This window comes from Lepisma saccharinum, chromosome 1 (assembly GCF_977018435.1).
Source record: "Lepisma saccharinum chromosome 1, izLepSacc3.1, whole genome shotgun sequence".
NCBI lineage: Eukaryota > Metazoa > Arthropoda > Insecta > Zygentoma > Lepismatidae > Lepisma > Lepisma saccharinum.
In genome coordinates, this window is record NC_139229.1 from 162,582,910 (window position 1) to 162,602,639 (window position 19,730).

General features: G+C 35.9%; 1 protein-coding gene across 3 annotated transcripts in view; it reads left to right on the top strand.

The window, feature by feature from the left end:
* Positions 1-19,730, top strand: part of LOC145989863 (prostaglandin reductase 1-like) — a 39,789-nt gene that overhangs the window by 12,337 nt on the left and 7,722 nt on the right. For all 3 annotated transcript variants that reach the window (XM_083125329.1, XM_083125338.1, XM_083125346.1), the window contains 3 exons: positions 10,717-10,911; positions 14,950-15,068; positions 15,757-15,911. In XM_083125329.1, the coding sequence (XP_082981455.1) occupies positions 10,717-10,911; positions 14,950-15,068; positions 15,757-15,911 (469 nt within the window). The remainder of the gene's footprint in view (positions 1-10,716; positions 10,912-14,949; positions 15,069-15,756; positions 15,912-19,730) is intronic.

Consider the following 19,730-nt stretch of genomic DNA (forward strand, 5'->3'; position numbering starts at 1 on the left):
ATTGTACAAACTAGCTAAAATCATTCAGTATTAATGTAATGTTTATAAAGTAAAACCTATTTACACTGCAAAATGGTATACTGATGAGCTGAAATCAACAAAATAAAAACAAAAACGTATTAAGAACTACAATCAGTACATGATTATTTGACAATTCTCCTGTGCGAACATACTAGCTACAGTTTCACTCTTCTTGCCTTTCGAGCAGCAAAGTCATTAATAACATCATTGAACACAAGTGATTGAACTCTGTACTTCTCAACAGACAAAATAGCCAGGTTAGTCAGCTTTTCTTGACTCAAGGAAGAATGCAAGTAATTCTTTATAAGCTTTAGTTTACTAAAACTCCTTTCACAAGATGCAATAGACGAAGGTAGAATTAATTCAATGCAGTGACAAAATTTGGGTACAACTCAATACATGATATTTTATGAATGAATGAGCATTCCAAGTGAAAGTCTTTAAAAAATGCGTGCGCATGATGTTTAAAGAATATAAGTTCATGAAGTAACTCACTTCTGTTGATATCCTCGGGGTATAATAAAGCCAGATCGAAGACTCCCTTTCTCAACGTTTCTTCTGACATAACTGCCATATTGCTTGGAATAATTACGAAAAAATCCTCCAAAACTCAATTCATTAGCTTGAATCGATCGCCTATTTGTGACAAAATTGAATCCAATGCACAAAATAAGCTCTTCCTAATTTTTTGTTCTTCATTTATGGCTACACTTTCATCTTCTGCAACTTCATTGAAATACTTGGTTTTCTTTTTGGGACGCTGTTCTCTACTTGCAATGTTCATATCATCGCAGATCTGTTTGCTTTTCTCAAAAGCATTCGTCACAATTGTTTCCCAATTGGCAGACTGAAAGCTATGCAGTCCCTGTAAGTGACTAACACCTATATCTATTGTAACAGACTTTTCTTGTAGCCGTAGGTTAACGTCGTTAATAGCTCGAAGGATATCAGCCCAGCAGAATAAGAACACAAGAAAGTTAAACTTCTTAAGGCTGTGTAGCAAGCATTTGGCACCGTGTACTGTTTCGGGTGACTCTTTTGAGAGGTCACATAATTCCTCCAAAGCTGCACAGACATCCGGAAATTGGGTGCTTAGAGATTGTATTGTGTTTGCTTTTGAAGACCGCCTAGTTGCTGATTGACTCTTCACAGTCGTGTGGTTTCTATTTCCGGCGCTGAAGAATCTTCGTTAGTGTCTGTGGATTCAACATTTTTCTTGAAAAACTTCGATAAAATCGTTGCACTTCTAACAGTTGGGCTGAAAAGTTTGTAGGCTAACATAGTAAAAAATATTTTTTTGACAAAATTAGATTTTATTATTCAATATAGTTGCCTTCGAGGGCGATACAACGATTATAGCGGTCATACAATTTTTATAGTACGATTTCTCTTTAGCCTCAAAATAGGCCTCAGTTTCGGCGATTACCTCTTCATCAGTGCTAAATTTCTTTCCAGCGAGCATTCTTTTAAGGTCTGCAAACAGGAAAAAGTCACTGGGGGCCAGATCTGGAGAATATGGTGGATGGGGAAGCAATTCGTAGTCTAATTCATATAATTTTGCCATCGTTTTCATTGATTTGTGACACGGTGCATTGTCTTGATGAGACAGCACTTTTTTCTTCTTCAAATGGGGCCGTTTTTTCGTGATTTCATCCTTTAAACGCTCCAACAACGCTATGTAATAATCGCTGTTGATGGTCTGGCCCTTTTTGAGGTAATCGATGAATATAATACCATGCGCATCCCAGAATACTGATGCCATAACCTTGCCAGCCGACTGTTGCGTCTTTCCACGCTTTGGATTCGGTTCATCACGTGCAGTCCACTCGGCTGACTGTCGATTGGACTCTGGAGTGTAGTTATGGAGCCATGTTTCATCCATTGTAATGTATCGACGGAAAAATTCGTGTTTATTACGGTTGAATATCGCTAAACATTGCTCCGAATCATCAAAACGTTGTTGCTTTTGATCGATTGTGAGCACGCGCGGCACCCATTTTGCACACAGCTTTCGCATGTTCAAATATTCATGCACAATATGTCCAACACGTTCCTTTGATATTTTTAAAGTCTCAGCTATTTTGATCAACTTCACTTTACGATCATTTAAAATTATTTTGTGGACTTTTTTGATGTTTTCGTCGGTAACAGCCTCTTTGGAGCATCCACTGCGTGCATCGTCTTCGATGCTCATTTCGCCTCGTTTAAATTTAGCAAACCACTTCTCAACGGTTGATTTTCCTGGTGCAGAGTCCGAATAATGTTTATCAAGCAAGCCTTGGCTTCAACAGTATTTTTTTTCGCCAAAAAGCAATGCTTTATTAACACACGAAATTCTTTTTTATCCATTTTTTCACAATAACAAAAGCTGCTTCACTCACAATGCTATATCTCACGAACTAATTATCCGGCAGCTGTGAAATTTATACACATATCTTTTGAAGGTTAGTACTAAGTAAAAATCACATGGATTTAATTCTAGTAACGCCATCTATGAGTCAGCCTACGAACTTTTCAGCCCAACTGTTAATGTCCTCTTTCTCTCTTATCTTCTTTGATTTCCTGTTTTGAGCCCCAGAAAGTTTCTTAGAAGACATCACTTATAATAATTACACAATTTCGGATGCACACTAGGGATGGCCAAACGGATCCAGATCCGAAAATTGCGGATCCGGAACCAAATCTTCTGGATCTGGATCCAGATGCGGATCCGATAGTTTCGTATCTCAATCCCATTATAATATTACCACACCTTAAAAGGTATTATGATCTTCGATTACAAATAAATTTTTCATTTGTTAGTCCTGCAAGATTTTTTTTCAAGTGTTGTTACTAAAGTAATTTGCTACTCATCGGCTAACACACTCGTGCACAAAAATAATCTTACTTGTTTAACATAAAATGTCAGAGGTGATTTTGTAAATTCCATTGAAACAAATATGTATTCATTCGAATGTATTGGAAATGGAAACACACATAAATGTGAGACATTCCATTCCAGGATGAAACCTTTAACGCATTTAACAAGATAGAAATGTTATACAAGAATTATACAATTGTTCTACAGTTACAGTTTTAAAAATTAAAATAAAACATTATAATATATGCAGTGTTATATAATTACAAAGTGTAAGCCTAACAAGGGAGGTTATCTAAGTGTTCCCCTCAGATTTCCATGAAACTTAGCAGGTGTATAGAGGGGTCCAAAGGAAGAAATACGTGTTTTTTTTGTTTCGGCTAAAAAACTTCTAGAGGGCACCCCCCCCTCAAATGTTAAGATGAGGACAAATTGAAGTGGTATCTGACCCCTGTGTCCTGCCACCGATTTCCATGAAACTTGACAGGTGTATGGAGGGGCCCAAAGGAAGAAATACGTGTTTTTTTGTTTCAGCTAAAAAACTGTTTTAGGGGGCAAAACCCCCTCAAATGTCAAAATTAGGACAAATTGAAGTGGGGATCTGACCCCGAAACCACGTAAATATGGCATAGGAAGAAACAGGGGGCATAGGGTTCCTCTATACACCTGCCAAATTTCATGGAAATCGGAGGGGGACACAGGGGTCAAATTCCCACGTCAATTTGTCCTCATCTTGACATTTGAGGCAGGTTTTGCCCCCAAAACCATTTTTAGCCGAAGCAAAAAAACACGTATGTCTTCCTTTGGGCCCCTCTATGCACCTGCCAAGTTTCATGGAAATCGGAGGGGGACACTTAGATAACCTCCCTTGTAAGTGTATTAATTACAAATCGCGCACTATATATATATATATATATATATATATATATATATATGTATGTATGTATGTATCTATATTATATATATACCGATATGTATGATCCAGATTTTGGATCCACCAGGATCCGGATCTGGCTATCCCTAATACACACAGCTTCATCCAAAGCATGTTGACTATATAATAGTCCTCGCAAAGTGAGTGTATAGTTCGTAGTAGCTACATCTAAAGTAGAATAGCATGAGTGCTTTTGTGAAGTTATGAGAGTGTCAATTCTGATTCCCTTTTGCCCGGTCGCTGCTTTTTGTTTTGCAAATTTTGTTTATCGTAATGCTCTGAATGGGTCATTGTCGCATATGAGAACAGAGCCACTACCAACAAAGATCAAAGATGTTCTAAGTTATGTGTACTCTCGCCCTGTATACCTTTTAGCAATTATTTGAAAGCTGCCTGGGAAGATCATTGAAAGAGCCAAAAAACCATCATGACGTATTCTTTTAAATGAAATAGTTTTTTTGAAGAGATATTAGGAAAATTTAGTACAGTTGTTACGACATGCAAACTGCAGTTTACACCAATAGTATTTTTACAACTGCATACACTATTGGAACTATTCACTAAGAAGTTGTAAAACACATCCTCACTAACAAACAAATAATATATATATATAAATTGGATATTTATTTATTTTCTTTATTTGTTTAGACCACCCTAAAGCATGGCTAAATATGTGTCATTGTAACATTTGCCTCCCAATAGCTCATGTCAAGGCAGTATGCAGGGTGTTACTATATCTCCCAGCTGATTTGTAACAAAGACAGCACGTGTCACCATGCGTTGTCATAAAGAAGAGTGGTCTTCCTAGGTATGGCATGACCTAATGGTTTCTCTGCATTTATATAAAAAAACAAATTATCAAGGCAAAGATGCATCACTTTCTTATGCAGCAACCTTGATCCTTATCCATGAGCATTGCTCTGTTTCAGTTAATATGCCTTCAGGTACTTGCACTTTTCTTCTCTAGTTCAATGAAATGCCCACTGCCACATGAACAAACACAACTAAGACGATACTACATGCTACAGGCCCATTTCTCTCCTCTCCACACTTGCTATTGTCTGTGAAAAAATTCTAAAAAATAGACTTCTGAAATTCACATCCCCTTACATTAACCCAACACAATAAGGCTTTCTTCCAAATTCCATGCCTTACCAATCTGTCTTCTATGCAATCGTATGCCATAAATGCAATTACTAATCGTAATCAGTTGGATGTTGTTTACTTTGATCTGTCCAAAGCTTTTGATTCAGTGGATCACCATTATTTACTGCATAAATTAACTGACAGATTTAATATAACTGGAAACACATTAAAAATATTGAAAGACTATATAAGAAATAGACAACAACGTATTATACTTCCTGGAACTCATTCTAACTGGCTTCCTGTTATATCTGGTGTGCCGCAAGGAAGCGTTCTTGGCCCTCTGTCATTTGTATTATATCTGGATGATCTCACAGATCTCTTTAATTCCCCAATCTCAAGCACAATTCTAATGTTCGCCGATGATGGCAAGATTATGAGAGAAATAAAACAGCCATCAGACATGCAAATTCTCCAAAATGACATAAACAGATTTTCTGAATGGTGTAAGCAATGGAAACTGTCCATAAACTCTTCGAAATGCTCTTACATAACAATTTCAATGAAGCAAAACATTCTTGAAGGTAATTATACACTCACCGACATCCCTTAGCAAAAGAAGCACAACACAAAGATCTAGGTATCCTCATAGATTCTATACTAACTTTCGATAATCACATATCAACCATCACAAAAAAGGCAATGCGTATGCTAGGCTTACTTTACAGATTCACCGAAATCGATAACCCTAAAGCACGTTCCATTTACTTCAAAACTGTTGTGTCCCCCATTCTAGAATACTGTTCACCCATCTGGAACATGGCTGCCCCTTCTCATACCTCCATGATGGACAGTGTTCTCATCTTTTTCCTCTCCATCGTTCGATATAGAGTGCCGGCCCTGAGACACCTACCTAAGAGAGATCTGCTTGTAAACTTAAACATAAATACTTCAGAATCACGTAGATATGTTGCAGATATGAAATTACTACACAAGATCATTAATGGAAACCTAAGATGTATCATCCCACTCCACGAACTCTCCCTCAGAGTGCCTAGACATAAAACACGGAGCAAGGAGACTTTCCACATTGCAACTCCCAGACTATTACTCATACAACATTCATTATTCCATAGGCTACCGAAGCAATTCAATATCATCTCAAACCAAGTAGATATTTTCAGTTCATATTCGTCTTTTATCACCAACTTAGAAAAAATTGTACATAAGTAATGCATTATGAAAGTAATCTGTTTACCTTGGTACTGTCTTGGCTTGTTTATGTTTATATTTTGTTTATTTTATTTTATCTTGTTTCGTGTGTTATTTTTAACACTAGTGTACTGTTTTACTGCTGTGTCTTTCCGGTTTAAAAAGGCTTCTGCTGTATTGGAAGTTGCAATAAATAAATAAATAAATAAGACTACTTCATTGACTCAAAGTATCCCACACTCCACAACTAGCTACCAAACACACAACAACATTTGACACCCACAGGTTACGTGAGCACAATATTGCCATCATTTTCAATCAACCCTTGTATTTTCTTTCATATAGTTCGGTGAAAATAAATTGCAACAAATAGGTTTTATTAGTGTAACAAGCTCTTGCTTTGAGATTCATAACAGCAAAATGCACAATGTAAACAAATCAAGCTACATTTAATTTTCTCAGTGGATTCCAAAATTCCATGATGTTGGTGAAGACTGAAAACCGGTTCCACCTGTACTTAACATAATAGATGCAAAATATACACAGTTAATAATGCAAAATGTGATTGTGCATGTTAAGTGCTGTACCACACTGAATTTGAATTTGTGAACGAAAGCAACATTTTATATAAAGCATAGGAAAATTGATCAATTTATTTCTTAACGTGTGTGCATGTGCTAATTAGAATCCAAAGTTTTATTACTTACACAGAAGAGAACATGTTTTTCATGGTATTAAATATAATATGGTTACTTAGCCTTTATATTTGTTTAGTTACTGTTAGATAAATGCACATGAAAACTGTAGATTATGTATTGTTTTGTTAATTTGTTGTACCTAAGCATGATATGCACAAATAGCACTAGATGCAGGGTTCCCACACACCTGGAAAACCTGGAAATCTCAGGGAATTTGAAAAAAATTCAAATCTCAGGGAAAATCTTGTAATTGATTAATGGTTCCCAATGAAGCAAAACTGAGGGATTATAATATGCTCCTGTCTGTGGATAATCCAAGCTGTTGTAGCATTTCTCTTTCAGCAAGGAACTCGCATCTATTAGTTTGTCTGTTTCTTGTTTTTAAATGTGATTCCAGGGCTGGCGACCAAGTGTATAACCTCATAAATTTTGCACTTTTTAAAATTTAATTAACCGATTTCGATCTTTTACATGACGTTAAATATATTTCAAGATGTGGAAAACTCATAATAAAGATTACCTGATGTCCAAAGTTAACCAGTGTTCATCTGATTTCCCTTATTAGGGAGTAGTTTTAAATTAATGCAAATTGATGTCAGGAATTCTGACAACTTGATTCCTTTGACAAAGATTGATATTCGAATTGGTGCCAAAGCTAAAGAGGTGAATGAAAAGCTTATGTTTTTTACTAGCTGCAGAATTTTTTGCAACCAACAACAGAGAAGATTGTGGAACGTAGTCCCCTTAAGTTCAGGTCGGTGAGAGCCGCTAGTTCTTTAGTTCTGAAGCAAATGACTCAGTTTCCAAAGCAATGTGCTCAGCGCATGGAAGACCTGATACAGGAACTTCTCAGGAGAAAGAGAATGAAGGCTGTAACTGGTGATAAAGTAATTCGCCAGTTTAAGACATTGTTGCACAATGTCAGGAGTGAAAAGGAATTGAAAGAGAAGTTTTGTAATTTTTCAATCAAAACTGATGCACTAGATTCTTTTTTTTACAGGTGTCATGAAGGGCAAGGATGACTTCTCTGAGTTATGGAGCACTGTTAAATTGGTTTTGATTTTATCACATGACAATGCATATGTGGAAAGTGAGTTTTCTGTAAATAAGCAGGTTTTAATAGAAAACTTGAAAGAAGAGTCTGTTGTGGCTATTCAGCAAGTTTATGATGCAGTGAAAGTGGTAGGAGGACTGTCAAATGTAGTAAGCAAAGATATGATCCAGAGTGCAAGGGTGCCGACTTTCCAAAATTTCTGTGGGTGCATATCAATGGCGGTTAGATCTGCAATTATCAAGTATTTTATACTTTAAACAAGTTACATGCACAATGATTGCAAGAGGCAATGATATTATCAACACGTTACTAAAAGAAAATACCACATTCATACAAATTAAAATGAAAAAACTTCATAAATGCAAATAATTTTATTTGTATTTCAGAAAGAACTATGCAAGGATTTTGTTGTGAACAGAAACTACAAAATGACTAATTTTATGTATCAAATAATAATAATAATAATAATGACATGTTAACTTTCAATATAAAACACATTCCTTCTTACGTCATTTGCACTTATGAATTTGTTTGCAATTTTGGTAATGTCAATATTTTTAGTCATTTCTTTATGAACTTGCAAAATTGCCAAATCATTCAATCTTTTTTGGGTCATTGTTGACCGCAAAAACGTTTTCAATCGTCTAAGTGCTGAAAATGACCGATTAGAAGTACAAGAAGTAACAGGTATAGTTAAAATCACCCGTACAAACTTCACAAATTCTGTGAGCATTTCACAGACCACTGTTTTCTCTGCTTAAAATATTTGTAATGTCTGACAAGTTGGCCACTTTTTCTTTGTTCGTTCTGCACACATCTAGAAACATGTCCCTGTGCAATGTTAGCTTGTCTTTATCAGAGTCTGTCCCATAGAACTGCAGAATTCGATCAGCACCAATTTGACCGATAGCAAAAGCTTCAAGTTGTGAAATAAGTTCCAAATCCTTTGTTTGAAATCTACGATTTAGCAAATCCACAGCCACATCAATTATTTCAAAAAATATTTGTCTGTACATTTCCTCTGGCGTTTGATACGTATAAGGATCACTACCTTCGTCGTAGCGTTCTAGCATCTTGCTTTTTCTAAGCAAAACTGGTTTATCAATGTTCAATTCCTTCCGTTCCTCATGGTTTCATTCCACAACTCAAAAAATATATCCCTTTGTGAAGCTAAACTTGCAGACAAAGTTTCCACCAAAGTTTTGATTTCTCGGTATGACAATGATTTCTTCTGAAAAGAAGAATGAAGTTGTTCAATCCTGCCGAAAACTGAAATTAACATTTTCAGGAAAATAAGAAATCTGAATTGATGTAGGTTTGAAAAATATGCACTAGCCTTCCCACCGACTTCACTTTTTTCTTCTGACAGATCTTCCAAAAATTTTAAGAGAACGTCATAATTACTTTCCAATGATTGTAGTGATTTTACCCTCACACACCACCTTGTGGGACCGAATGGTCGCAAAGTCAGTCTGGGAATGTTTTTTACAACACCATCTTCGTTGTCTTCTTGTAGCGATTGAAACACTGCTAGCCTCTTTGGCGAATGTCTTACAAATTATATTAATTCACGAAGAATCACCATTCGGTTTATTCTTTATTAGTGCTCAATATCGGCAAGTAGTTATTTTAAAACAATTGTTGACGAATGGAGTGGGCGTATTGTAGTGTGTCACTTGTAAGGAAACATCAAAGCAAGCCGAGAAGACGGGATTCTATTCACAATACAATACACTTCCATTGTTATTGTGGGGACTGCCTTTGACTTGGCCAGAGACAGGCAAGGAAGGGGGGAATGTGTTGCTTGGTTGTCTTTGCACAAACACATTTGAAACAATAATGTTTTAGAGGTTAGAAATTTTAATTTCCATCTCAATGTTTAATTGCTTATTATTTTTTGATAATGGCAAGTGAGAAATATTTATCTTATTTTGTTTTTACCAAACTAAAAATTTGGGTGCTCGAGGCCCGGAGCACCCACGTAGTCGGCGCGCATGCCAGAGTGTTAAAGGTGCACGTATTAGATACAAAGAAGCATTGCAGAAGATGAGAAAGAAATGTGATCACAAAGAAAACAAAAGGAAAGAAATGAAACGTAAAGCAAGTGAGATCCGTGCTTTACAAGCCAAACAACAAAAGATGCAAGAAGAAGCAAAGGCTATTGCAGAATAATTAAAAAAAACCTGAAGCTTCTGAGAAGTAAAGTTTCTTAATATGCTGTATCAGACATTAAGTACATTTCTTGTTTTATATTTCAGTCTGAGTAACTTATTATTCCTTTTTAAATCGGTACTAATAATTGTCACTTCATTTTTATATGTTTTAAAAATTCCAATAATTTGTTTGTCTTAACTATTATTGTACGCATTACAGATTAATTGATATTGTATCCATTTATAAACATCTATAAAAAGTGTGAAAATATTTCAATGTTCTATATCAGATATGTTAGAAATTGTTTCAGAGTTGTTTAAAGTTATAGAAAACTGGTTATCTTTGTTCTTAATTATTACATGCAAAGAAGTGTACTTTTATTTTATTATTGAACTAGTTTTGTTATTTGCATCAAAAAACAACAGTAATAAAGAAGGTGAGGATGGTATGGCTATGAGGGGAAATGGAGGAGGCCATTGTAAAATTATAGTAGTCATTTATTGTGCATTCAATACTCTGGAAAAAAATATGAGGATTCTGGAAAACTCAGGGAAATCTCAGGGAAAATGAATTTGGAGTTTGCGTGGGAACCGTGTAGATGAAATAGTCTATTGAAATCATATTACTAGATATAAATTACCATACATACCTGCAGGTCCACTATAAGGAATAGAATCTCATACTTCAAAATTTCTTGCAGAGTTATTGAGAGTAAAAATGAAAAATATCCTGTTGGCAGCCATATTGTGGGAAACTTTGGATGGAGAGATTACACAATTTACAATCCAGCAACTTTTCCTGCTGAAACAAGTCCATATCCAACTGTTTATCCAATGCCCGAACTTGGAGATGATATTTCCAGATCTTATTTTCTAGGAGTGCTTGGTAGACCAGGGTAAGTTCAGCTTTATTAAGTGTCCACTATATTCATTAAGAACCACACTTGTCACTGATTCACTCGGCCACTACTTTATGCACAGAAGCAAACCAGGATGAACTCTTGTGTCACTTAGTGTACAGTGTGTTTAAATGATAGCAAATATGAAGTCTGGTTTAAAAAAAAAACAGACTGGCAACCCTGTTGGAAGTATACGTGCAGCAGCAGTGGGGAGTGCATGTCCAGGAAGCAACCTTGAAGCTTTGAGAAGCTGACGACTGAACCCTGGGTCGCTGTCACTCGTAGTTAGTCTGTGAGCAGTGCTTGAAGGTGGAGGTCTGTGTTGCCGTAAAATGGCAAATATGAAACTCGAGCAGCACATTAGCCTCAAATTCCTGGTGAAATTGAAGAAATACTTACAGATAAGTATTATCAACCACTTCTTGTAAGTGAAGATGGTTCGAATGTGTGTAAAATTATTTTGCACATGATAAGTTGAGATTACATTGGACATGCTTGATTAAAAGTGATACACAAAAATCTTGGAGATACTTTTATTTCTTCAATGCAGGAATAATGATGAAATATATTGAAAACATGTGCAAATACAATTTGCCTCTGCATTGAAAGAATTGGATAAAGAACTAAATAATAATTATGAGCTGAATATTGACAAGTTAAATATTACAAATATTTATTTATTTATTTTCAGACATTGACGTGTAAAATATTGTTGATTATTAAGCAAGTTGTTGTGTATTGCCAGGCATGGCACGATGGCCGGGCAAGCACCCAAACAAACTCAAGACGTAATTGTTTAGGAAAATATGAATCCTTCAAAAAGAAAATGTAATTTATTGTCTTGACTCCATGCCCATTTTTCTTATGAATATAAGTTTCGCTCATTCACTGTTTTTGGATTTACATTACTTTACTGAGTAAGAGAAGGAAAATCAATAGAAAATATGTTGAATAATACCTGTCAAATTTATCTCTTATTTAAAACTTCAAACATGATTTAGTTAATATTTCTGTGGCTAGAAGTAGTGCAATATCTGGCTATAGCTGAAGTGTGCATTTTCCGAGGTGGAGAGTGCAAAATCATTCAGAATGGAACAGATAGCAAACACGTTACTTCCATATGGTATGAAAAAGAATTTCGAGGCTTCTCCTTATCCTAGCATTTTGGGTAATGGATGTTTTATTCCGATAGTATGATAATTAATGAGAGGGTGGCAACTTCATATAAATAAGATATGGGAGCGGGCAAGATTGAGAACAATATATTTTTTATATAAAATGTACATAGCCTATTTCTTGAGGAATTTGGAGGGCAGAAAGTCGACGCCTATGGTGATGTGATAATTGTAAATAAATTAAACTTTTTCCAATAGTTTTAAAGCACTATGAACGAGAGAAGAATTGCTATGTAGCTATCATGATCAAATGTGATGAATTTTTTTGGTCTAAATTAATTTCCACAATACAGTATATAAATATATTTGTTTACCCAAATGCTAAACATATTTCTATTGAACTTTATCGAACATCTCTTCAAGTAATGGAACACACACAAAACAAAACAACCCATGATGCGAGCTAACAGTAAACTGCTGCCTGCTAGAATGTGTTCGACGACAATGAAAATAATAATGCTCTAGAAGAAGGGGGCGAAGGGACTTGATGCAGTCACCTGCTGGAAAAACACTTGACAGGTCTTGGTCTAGGCCCGTAACAAGGATTTTAATTTGAAGGGGAGGGGGTCATCCTTTATCCCACCATCTAAAATATAAAAAGTTGGGAGGGCAGAAGCCCTGAAGATGAATTTCTCACTATATTACAACTTATTACACAAGATATTTAATCCTACTAAGGAAGTAAAATTAATTTCCCCTATACATAGTTTAAATCAGATATTTCTAGGATTTCAGGAGGGGGCCTCAGCCCCATTAGCCATTCACCTGGTTATGTGTCTCCTGTCTATCACTTCTTCTGCAATTCCTGTGTCAGTCTTTCTTGATACAATCTTCCATTCTCCCGCTAATCATAACTTGAACTATTATGCAATGAACAACAAACTTTTGATGACAGAGTGGTACAGCTTGTGCTATTGTAACTACAGCAAATACCAAATTTTGATTTAATATATTTGTATTCCTGAAATATTCGGTCATGTTAATTATACCTACCACATTATATGTATTACCACTTGCTTCACTTGTGGAAGGCAACACAATACTATGTTTCGTTTTGACTGGGACAGTCCAATTTTAGAGGCATGTCCCGTTGATGTTATTTAAAAACCACTATTTGTCCCGTTTTTTAAAAGTCTAGGAGTTAGCTTCAAAATCGAGTTTAAATTTTAGACATTTCATTCTAAAAACAAAATGTTGATTCTTATGAAGTGTTTGAAATGCAGTTCAGCTGGTTTACCATGATGCTAGTTTATTATTCTTTCATAAAACTCTTCGAAAACTTACCCCACATAACTGACATACAACGCGAGATTTGTCTCTTTTTAGTTTGCATCAAGACTCAGGATTTTGAATTCTTTTTATAATGATTCTTCTGCTAAATACTTATGGTATTCTTCAACTTCAGCATAAGAATACATCAAAGGTTAATCAGAAGAGAACAGAAACAATATGTAAGCCATACCAAGATTATAATAATTACTACCTTTTGACAATGGAAGATGATATTTAATTTATGTTTATGATGTATCATTCATGTGATCCATTCTTTAATGAATAATAATAATAATGACATTAATGTTATAATTAGGCCTTACCGATTTTTAAAGAGGGGGGGGGGGATAACTAACATAATTGGGATGTCCCATTTTTGGGCCAAAATATTATGGTCACCCTACACAACACAGAACTGGAGACGCTTTAGCTCTATTCCAATAAGTCAATAACTCTAGAATGAAAGTTTAGATCAATTTTCACTTTCAGTCGGTGAATGCTTAACGTACAGAATCCTAAAAGTCAATCATGCAACATGGTTGATCTTAACCATGTCTTAACGCGTCACTTTGATCTGAAAAATCTCTCGATAGAGCATGTTGTAGCTTGTAAAATCTACCGTATCTGCAGCAGTAGCTACAGAAGGATACATTGAAGCTGTATGATTCACGTTTTCGAATATTGATGGCATGAGGGAATCTTTCATTGACCCACTTAAAAAACCAGTTTGTGGCCTCAGCCTCTAGGTTACTGAGTATATAGGAATACACAGTTGTCAATTTTGTTACCAACTTGCTGTACTCTTCCAATGATAATAGTCTGAGGTATTTTGGGATGAAAATGAGCATGCTGGTTCTCGGGTAAAAATCGTATATCCAAGGCAAAAATAAGTTAATAGAGGTACGGCACAAATATTTGCCGCCGTAAGTACTCTTCCATGACGTTTCCGCTGGAAAGCTAAAACAACTGCAGGCATTCCTAGTGTGCCGGCGGTGGCAGGCCCTTTCCCTTCCTTTGTGACTGTGGCAACATTTGAAAGCTTGACAATCTGCACATTGTTTGTAATGATAATCATGTTAATAGCTTTAATTATACAGTTGATGAGATACATTGCACAACATAAGGCAAAACATAGAAAAATGGATATATTTAGTCAAGTACAGTTTTTAATGGAATTACCTACTTATAAAAAAAAGATAAAAAACAAACATTCAGGAAAAAGCCAGGAGGGGGAAGTGTATCAGAAAAGCCATAAATGCATCACTAAAAAGAATAATAATAATATAAGTTTTTCACATGTAGTTTGAATGTATTCTATACTTTCAGAAATTCTGCAACATGTTTTGTAGCCAATGTGTGTGCTACAGAGTCAAGTCTAAATGTTAGTATCAGATTATTCAATTTCATCATACTTATCGTATCATCTGATCCTGAAATTCACTTTTGATGAAGAGTGAATGAAAATTGTGCATTTTTCATAGCTCTCAGGATATTTGAACTGTACAGAAGTATATACAGACAGCAAACATTTTCATTCAGTGTCAGAGAAAGTGCCTTTACTGTAGCTTTTTCACTTTTTTTATTACAGGAATTCAGCTTACTTTGGCTTCCTTGAACTTTGCCTCCCTCAACCTGGAAATGTAGTAGTTGTGAGTGGTGCTGCTGGGGCTGTCGGTCATCTTGTTGGACAAATAGCACGGATCAGAGGTGAGGTTCTTAATTCGTTACATTTTAACTTGAGGTTCATTATCAGAAATACCTGAACAGATTTAACACTTTGTTTGAAGTGATGAAAATGATTTACTTTGGATAAGAACCCTTATGCAGGGACCTACCCCGGAAATCAAACCTTGGTCTCCTGTATGGCAGTCAGATACCCTACCGACTGCCTCGTAACATGTGAGTAAATTAATAAATTTCAAGGCTCTAATTAGTCATTTCATGGTAAACTATTTAATGTGGTAATACTGTTTGACAGTTCATTGTAACTTTTGCAGAATGAAATATTGCAAGAGTTGATTCTTGTAAGGAATTGTTTTTTGTTGTTTTCTCTCTCTAAAATCTGGAACTGTTCTGTATACTGCAACTTATTGAAACCACAGAGCTGGGTCTTACTTATTTCATGCCAATGTTAATTCTAGTGATCTACCAAGCTAAATTCTCAACACTTCAATATATAAGCTTCTACAAATCATGTCTGCATAATTTTTTGTACTAACTGTTAATCTCTTGTTGTCATCTCTAGACATGAACACTGGTGTTATCTCCTTGCAATCAAGGGAACTTATTCAATCCTAATAGGAGCATATTTGCTATATGAAAGGATTTCTGATGTAACTTATGTTGCAAAATGTGCTTTACTCCATAAATTGTGCTTTGTGTATTTTGTTTGTAGGATGCAAGGTGATTGGATATGGTGGAAGTGATGAAAAAGTGTTGTGGTTGAAGAACGAGTTGGGTTTCGATCATGCATACAATTACAAAAAAGTAGATTTAGATGAATCTTTAAATGAAGCAGCTCCAGAAGGTGTGGATTGTTATTTTGATAATGTAAGTTTACTTTATCGTCTTCACATTGTCTGACTTAGATATATAAACCAAAGCATAAATATATTGATACTTATTTGGCTTATTTCCCACTTCAACAAAACCATTTTTTGGAGGGGTAGCATGGTTTTTCCTTAAGCCCTACGTACACAATCCAATTCATTCATGACTCAACAAAATAATCAATTGAAAGTCATTGAACAGCGTTCTTGGAAATCTTGAAACATCTGAAATTGCATCTATACATTATGAAAGAAAAATTTGACAACCTCACATATTACCAAAAGGTGGCAGAGTGTACGGCACAAAATGAAATAAATAGATTAACGATTAGCTGTAACAAAGATAATACTTTTCTTTCCAGAGGAAGATGTAGGGTATATTAAAAACTCATCAGAAGTGTGAAGTTGGTGTATTTTCTTGGTATTATAATCTAAATGTAATCTGCCACACCAGAAAAACAATGTGAACAGGATGAAAAAATTTCATAAAATCTCATTTCCACAGATCTGTACATTGTTGTTTTTCATTTTGTTTATGTAAACTACAATTTAAGATCAACACAAAATATTACATTTTGATTGTCAAATTTATTTTATCACATCACTCACTGATGTAGAAATATAAGTATTTTTATGTTGTATAAATAAATACAGATGAAAATGTTCCACTGCTCCTCCCATCCTTTTTTACAAGTCACAATATGTGTTTTCACTTTCCACAAAAGTATTGGTACATAAGGCCTGCCTGTTACTTACCGATACCGATGCCGTTACATCAGCCCTATTTGTATTGTTAATTATAATTTCTGAATAAATATATTAGGTTATGTTCAGTGTCACGATGTTCAGGGTGGTGCATTATAAGGTATTTGACACTACCTGGCATATTGCTGCAACTGTCTGTAAGATATTCTGAAGAAGTAAATACAGAAATAATTGAGGCTTGAGTACATTTGTGTCAGGTTCTGTATGCCAAACCCTGTGTTTAAGAGAGAGGAATGCAATCAACTGAATTGATTGGACTTCACCAGCTGAAGGGCTACATTCTTTCCTTGTAGTTCATTACCAAACATTTTCCTTCTGGGTGAAGCTTGCCAAACATCTTATAAGGGGGATGGTTTTGTTATTGGGGGTTTGCTTTGTCTATATTACGTTGCTTTAAAGTTGGTTTTACAAAAGGTTAACTTTAAATATATAATATATCAAAAACAGCAAAAACAAAAGAACCACACTTTACGCGGCCACACGCAGACCCTATTCCACGTGTGGTGTTCCGTATAGTAACAGATATCCCCTGAGATATCTGTTAAGCAACAGACGAACTTTAGCCTAACTTTAATAATCGGTAACTAGAGGAGGGCTTAATAGGCTTATGATTCACTAAAATGATAGAAGGTCAGACACCTTTAAACAACATATTTATTCATTGAAAAGAACATCGCTTGTGGCATAGCTGCCACCAAACATGAGCACTTCACTGTACAAGACACAAAAAAGATATACAAAAGATTTTGTACTTAAATATCAGCCGTTTTCACACTATATCACTCATACCTGGGGCCTTACACACGCTATTTCACTCTTTATCGCCACATCCCGACACATGGACAAATTTGTGGTACACCACACTAAAAAATTAATATTATGTGCTTCCTTGGTGTAACAAAGGCTTTGGGGGGTGATAAATGAGTTTTCCTGGCTTTTCTTGGATGGATGGCTAAGAACAACTTGGATATTCTTTGATATCCTATGGATGCTTCTATGGCGTCAGTTCTGCCGACCATGTGGTCTGGATTTCCTCATGGGATGAGGGACACAAAACTCGCTATTTTGCTGAATTTTCACTGGGATCCTTAAATGCACTTGTGGACACAATATCCCACTTGGTCACACACACTTAGGCCTGTGTTTACTGTAACAGGACCTTAGATCCCTTTTCCCTTTATGTATCCTTTGTTGCTGGCACAGGTGGCCATTCTCACACTGGATTTTACCAGCAACTTCCAAGCTGACCTGCTCTCAGGTGGGTCTGTAATACAAGTGAGCGTGACTAGCAAGCTCAGAACACAATAGGCCATCTGAAAGTCTCCTCTGTGACATCACAGCCTTGACGGCTTCTCATTGGCCAGCTGGAGTCCTTTGAGATCTTTCCTTGTCTTTGGGAGAATTGCCACTTTCTCCTACCAGATGGCAGAGTTATCAATTGCTTAAAAAGTATAAACAAAAGTGTTTTTTCAGCTTTTCTGGCTTAGTTATGCCAGATAATTGCAAATGAGTTTACTTTTAATAAATTAGGCATTATTTTACCTATGGGTGAGTGTTATCTCTGATTTTCAGTAAAGAATAAAAGATTTAGTAAACATGTGATTTGGAGCACATGGTTTTTGTTCTCCAAAATGGCTGCTGTTAGCCTAACAATGGTTTGTTCTTTATAAATAAAGCATTTCTACCCCTCCCATGAGTGACAACTGGTTGGTAAACATGACCCATGATTCTAATTGGGGGTGGGGGGTATAAGTTCCTGGGAAAATAGCTCTCACAAGCTTTCCCTGATGCCAACCTAATGGCCCTTGTACTTAGGTTGGCCTGTGGTTATTTGTGTGTGGGCATGTATGCCCAATGCTGATTGGTCATACATATCCCGGCCCCTCGGGAAAAAGAAAAAGGATTCGAGAAGCGATTCGTTTTTCTTTACCCTCACTAACCTTACACACTATTATGCAAACACACACAAAATAGATATTCACGGCTATATAAAATTAAATTACACATATGCTGTTAAAAGATACATTTGAAATGATCTTGCATATTGACATTAATATACTCCTGTAATAGACATGTTGAAAATTACCATACTTGAAATATACATCTTCATTGATGCACTCTTGGAAATATACATATTAAAAATATTTGTAATACATTGAGGACAGAGTTTCTGCCTCCTATTCCATTCCTATCCCTATGAAAGTTCTTGGGTGTCTTGAGTCATGACTACCCATTATGATAAAGAATTTATATAGATGTACATATATATATATATAAGATACTTTGGTCACCGTACGTAATTTGTAAGACTGTTTGTTCTCTTTGCCTTGAAGGGAATGGATTACTCTACCCTTTCAGCACTTAGTCCAAAGAGACACATTTATAAAAAGAAGCCCTTGAACACTGTACTTGTGTACCTAAGTCTGCATACACACATTGGATTTTCTTTATACGTAGGTTCGGATATCACTTGTCTATGCGCACTTACACAATGCGCACTATGGGTATGTCCTGGTTTTCATGGTTGTTAATTTCCGCTCAGTAATCTTGGGGGGTGACAACCACTATTCGGACACTCCCCATGCTTCCTGTGCCTCAGGGGGCATGGTGGATAGTTCCCAACCTCTTGCTTGCGATGTATCGCTCTTCACCCCTAAGCCTGTGTGTTTTGGGATGGTGGCACACTTGTGATGGGTCACTGCACACTATCACTTGCCCCATTACTTACACAATTTGGCTGTGTTGGTGGTGAATTCCCATGTTTGGCTTTGGCTGTACCTTGGTTGTGTCGACATTTACCTTTGGCCTACTCAAACATGGTGGTAGTGGAGATGTTTACTAATTTTGTTTTGGCATTTTGAGCTCTGAGGGATGTTTCTTACCATACCCTCAAATAGAACAACATAAATGTGAAATACTCTAAATATAGGATATATTAGAACATTGACAGTATATAAAATGCACAAAAATGAAATATAGGTCCCATATACTATTTACAACTGCTGTTCTGTATTCAGACAGAACTGAACCCCATCCACAACTTTGCTTAGCATTT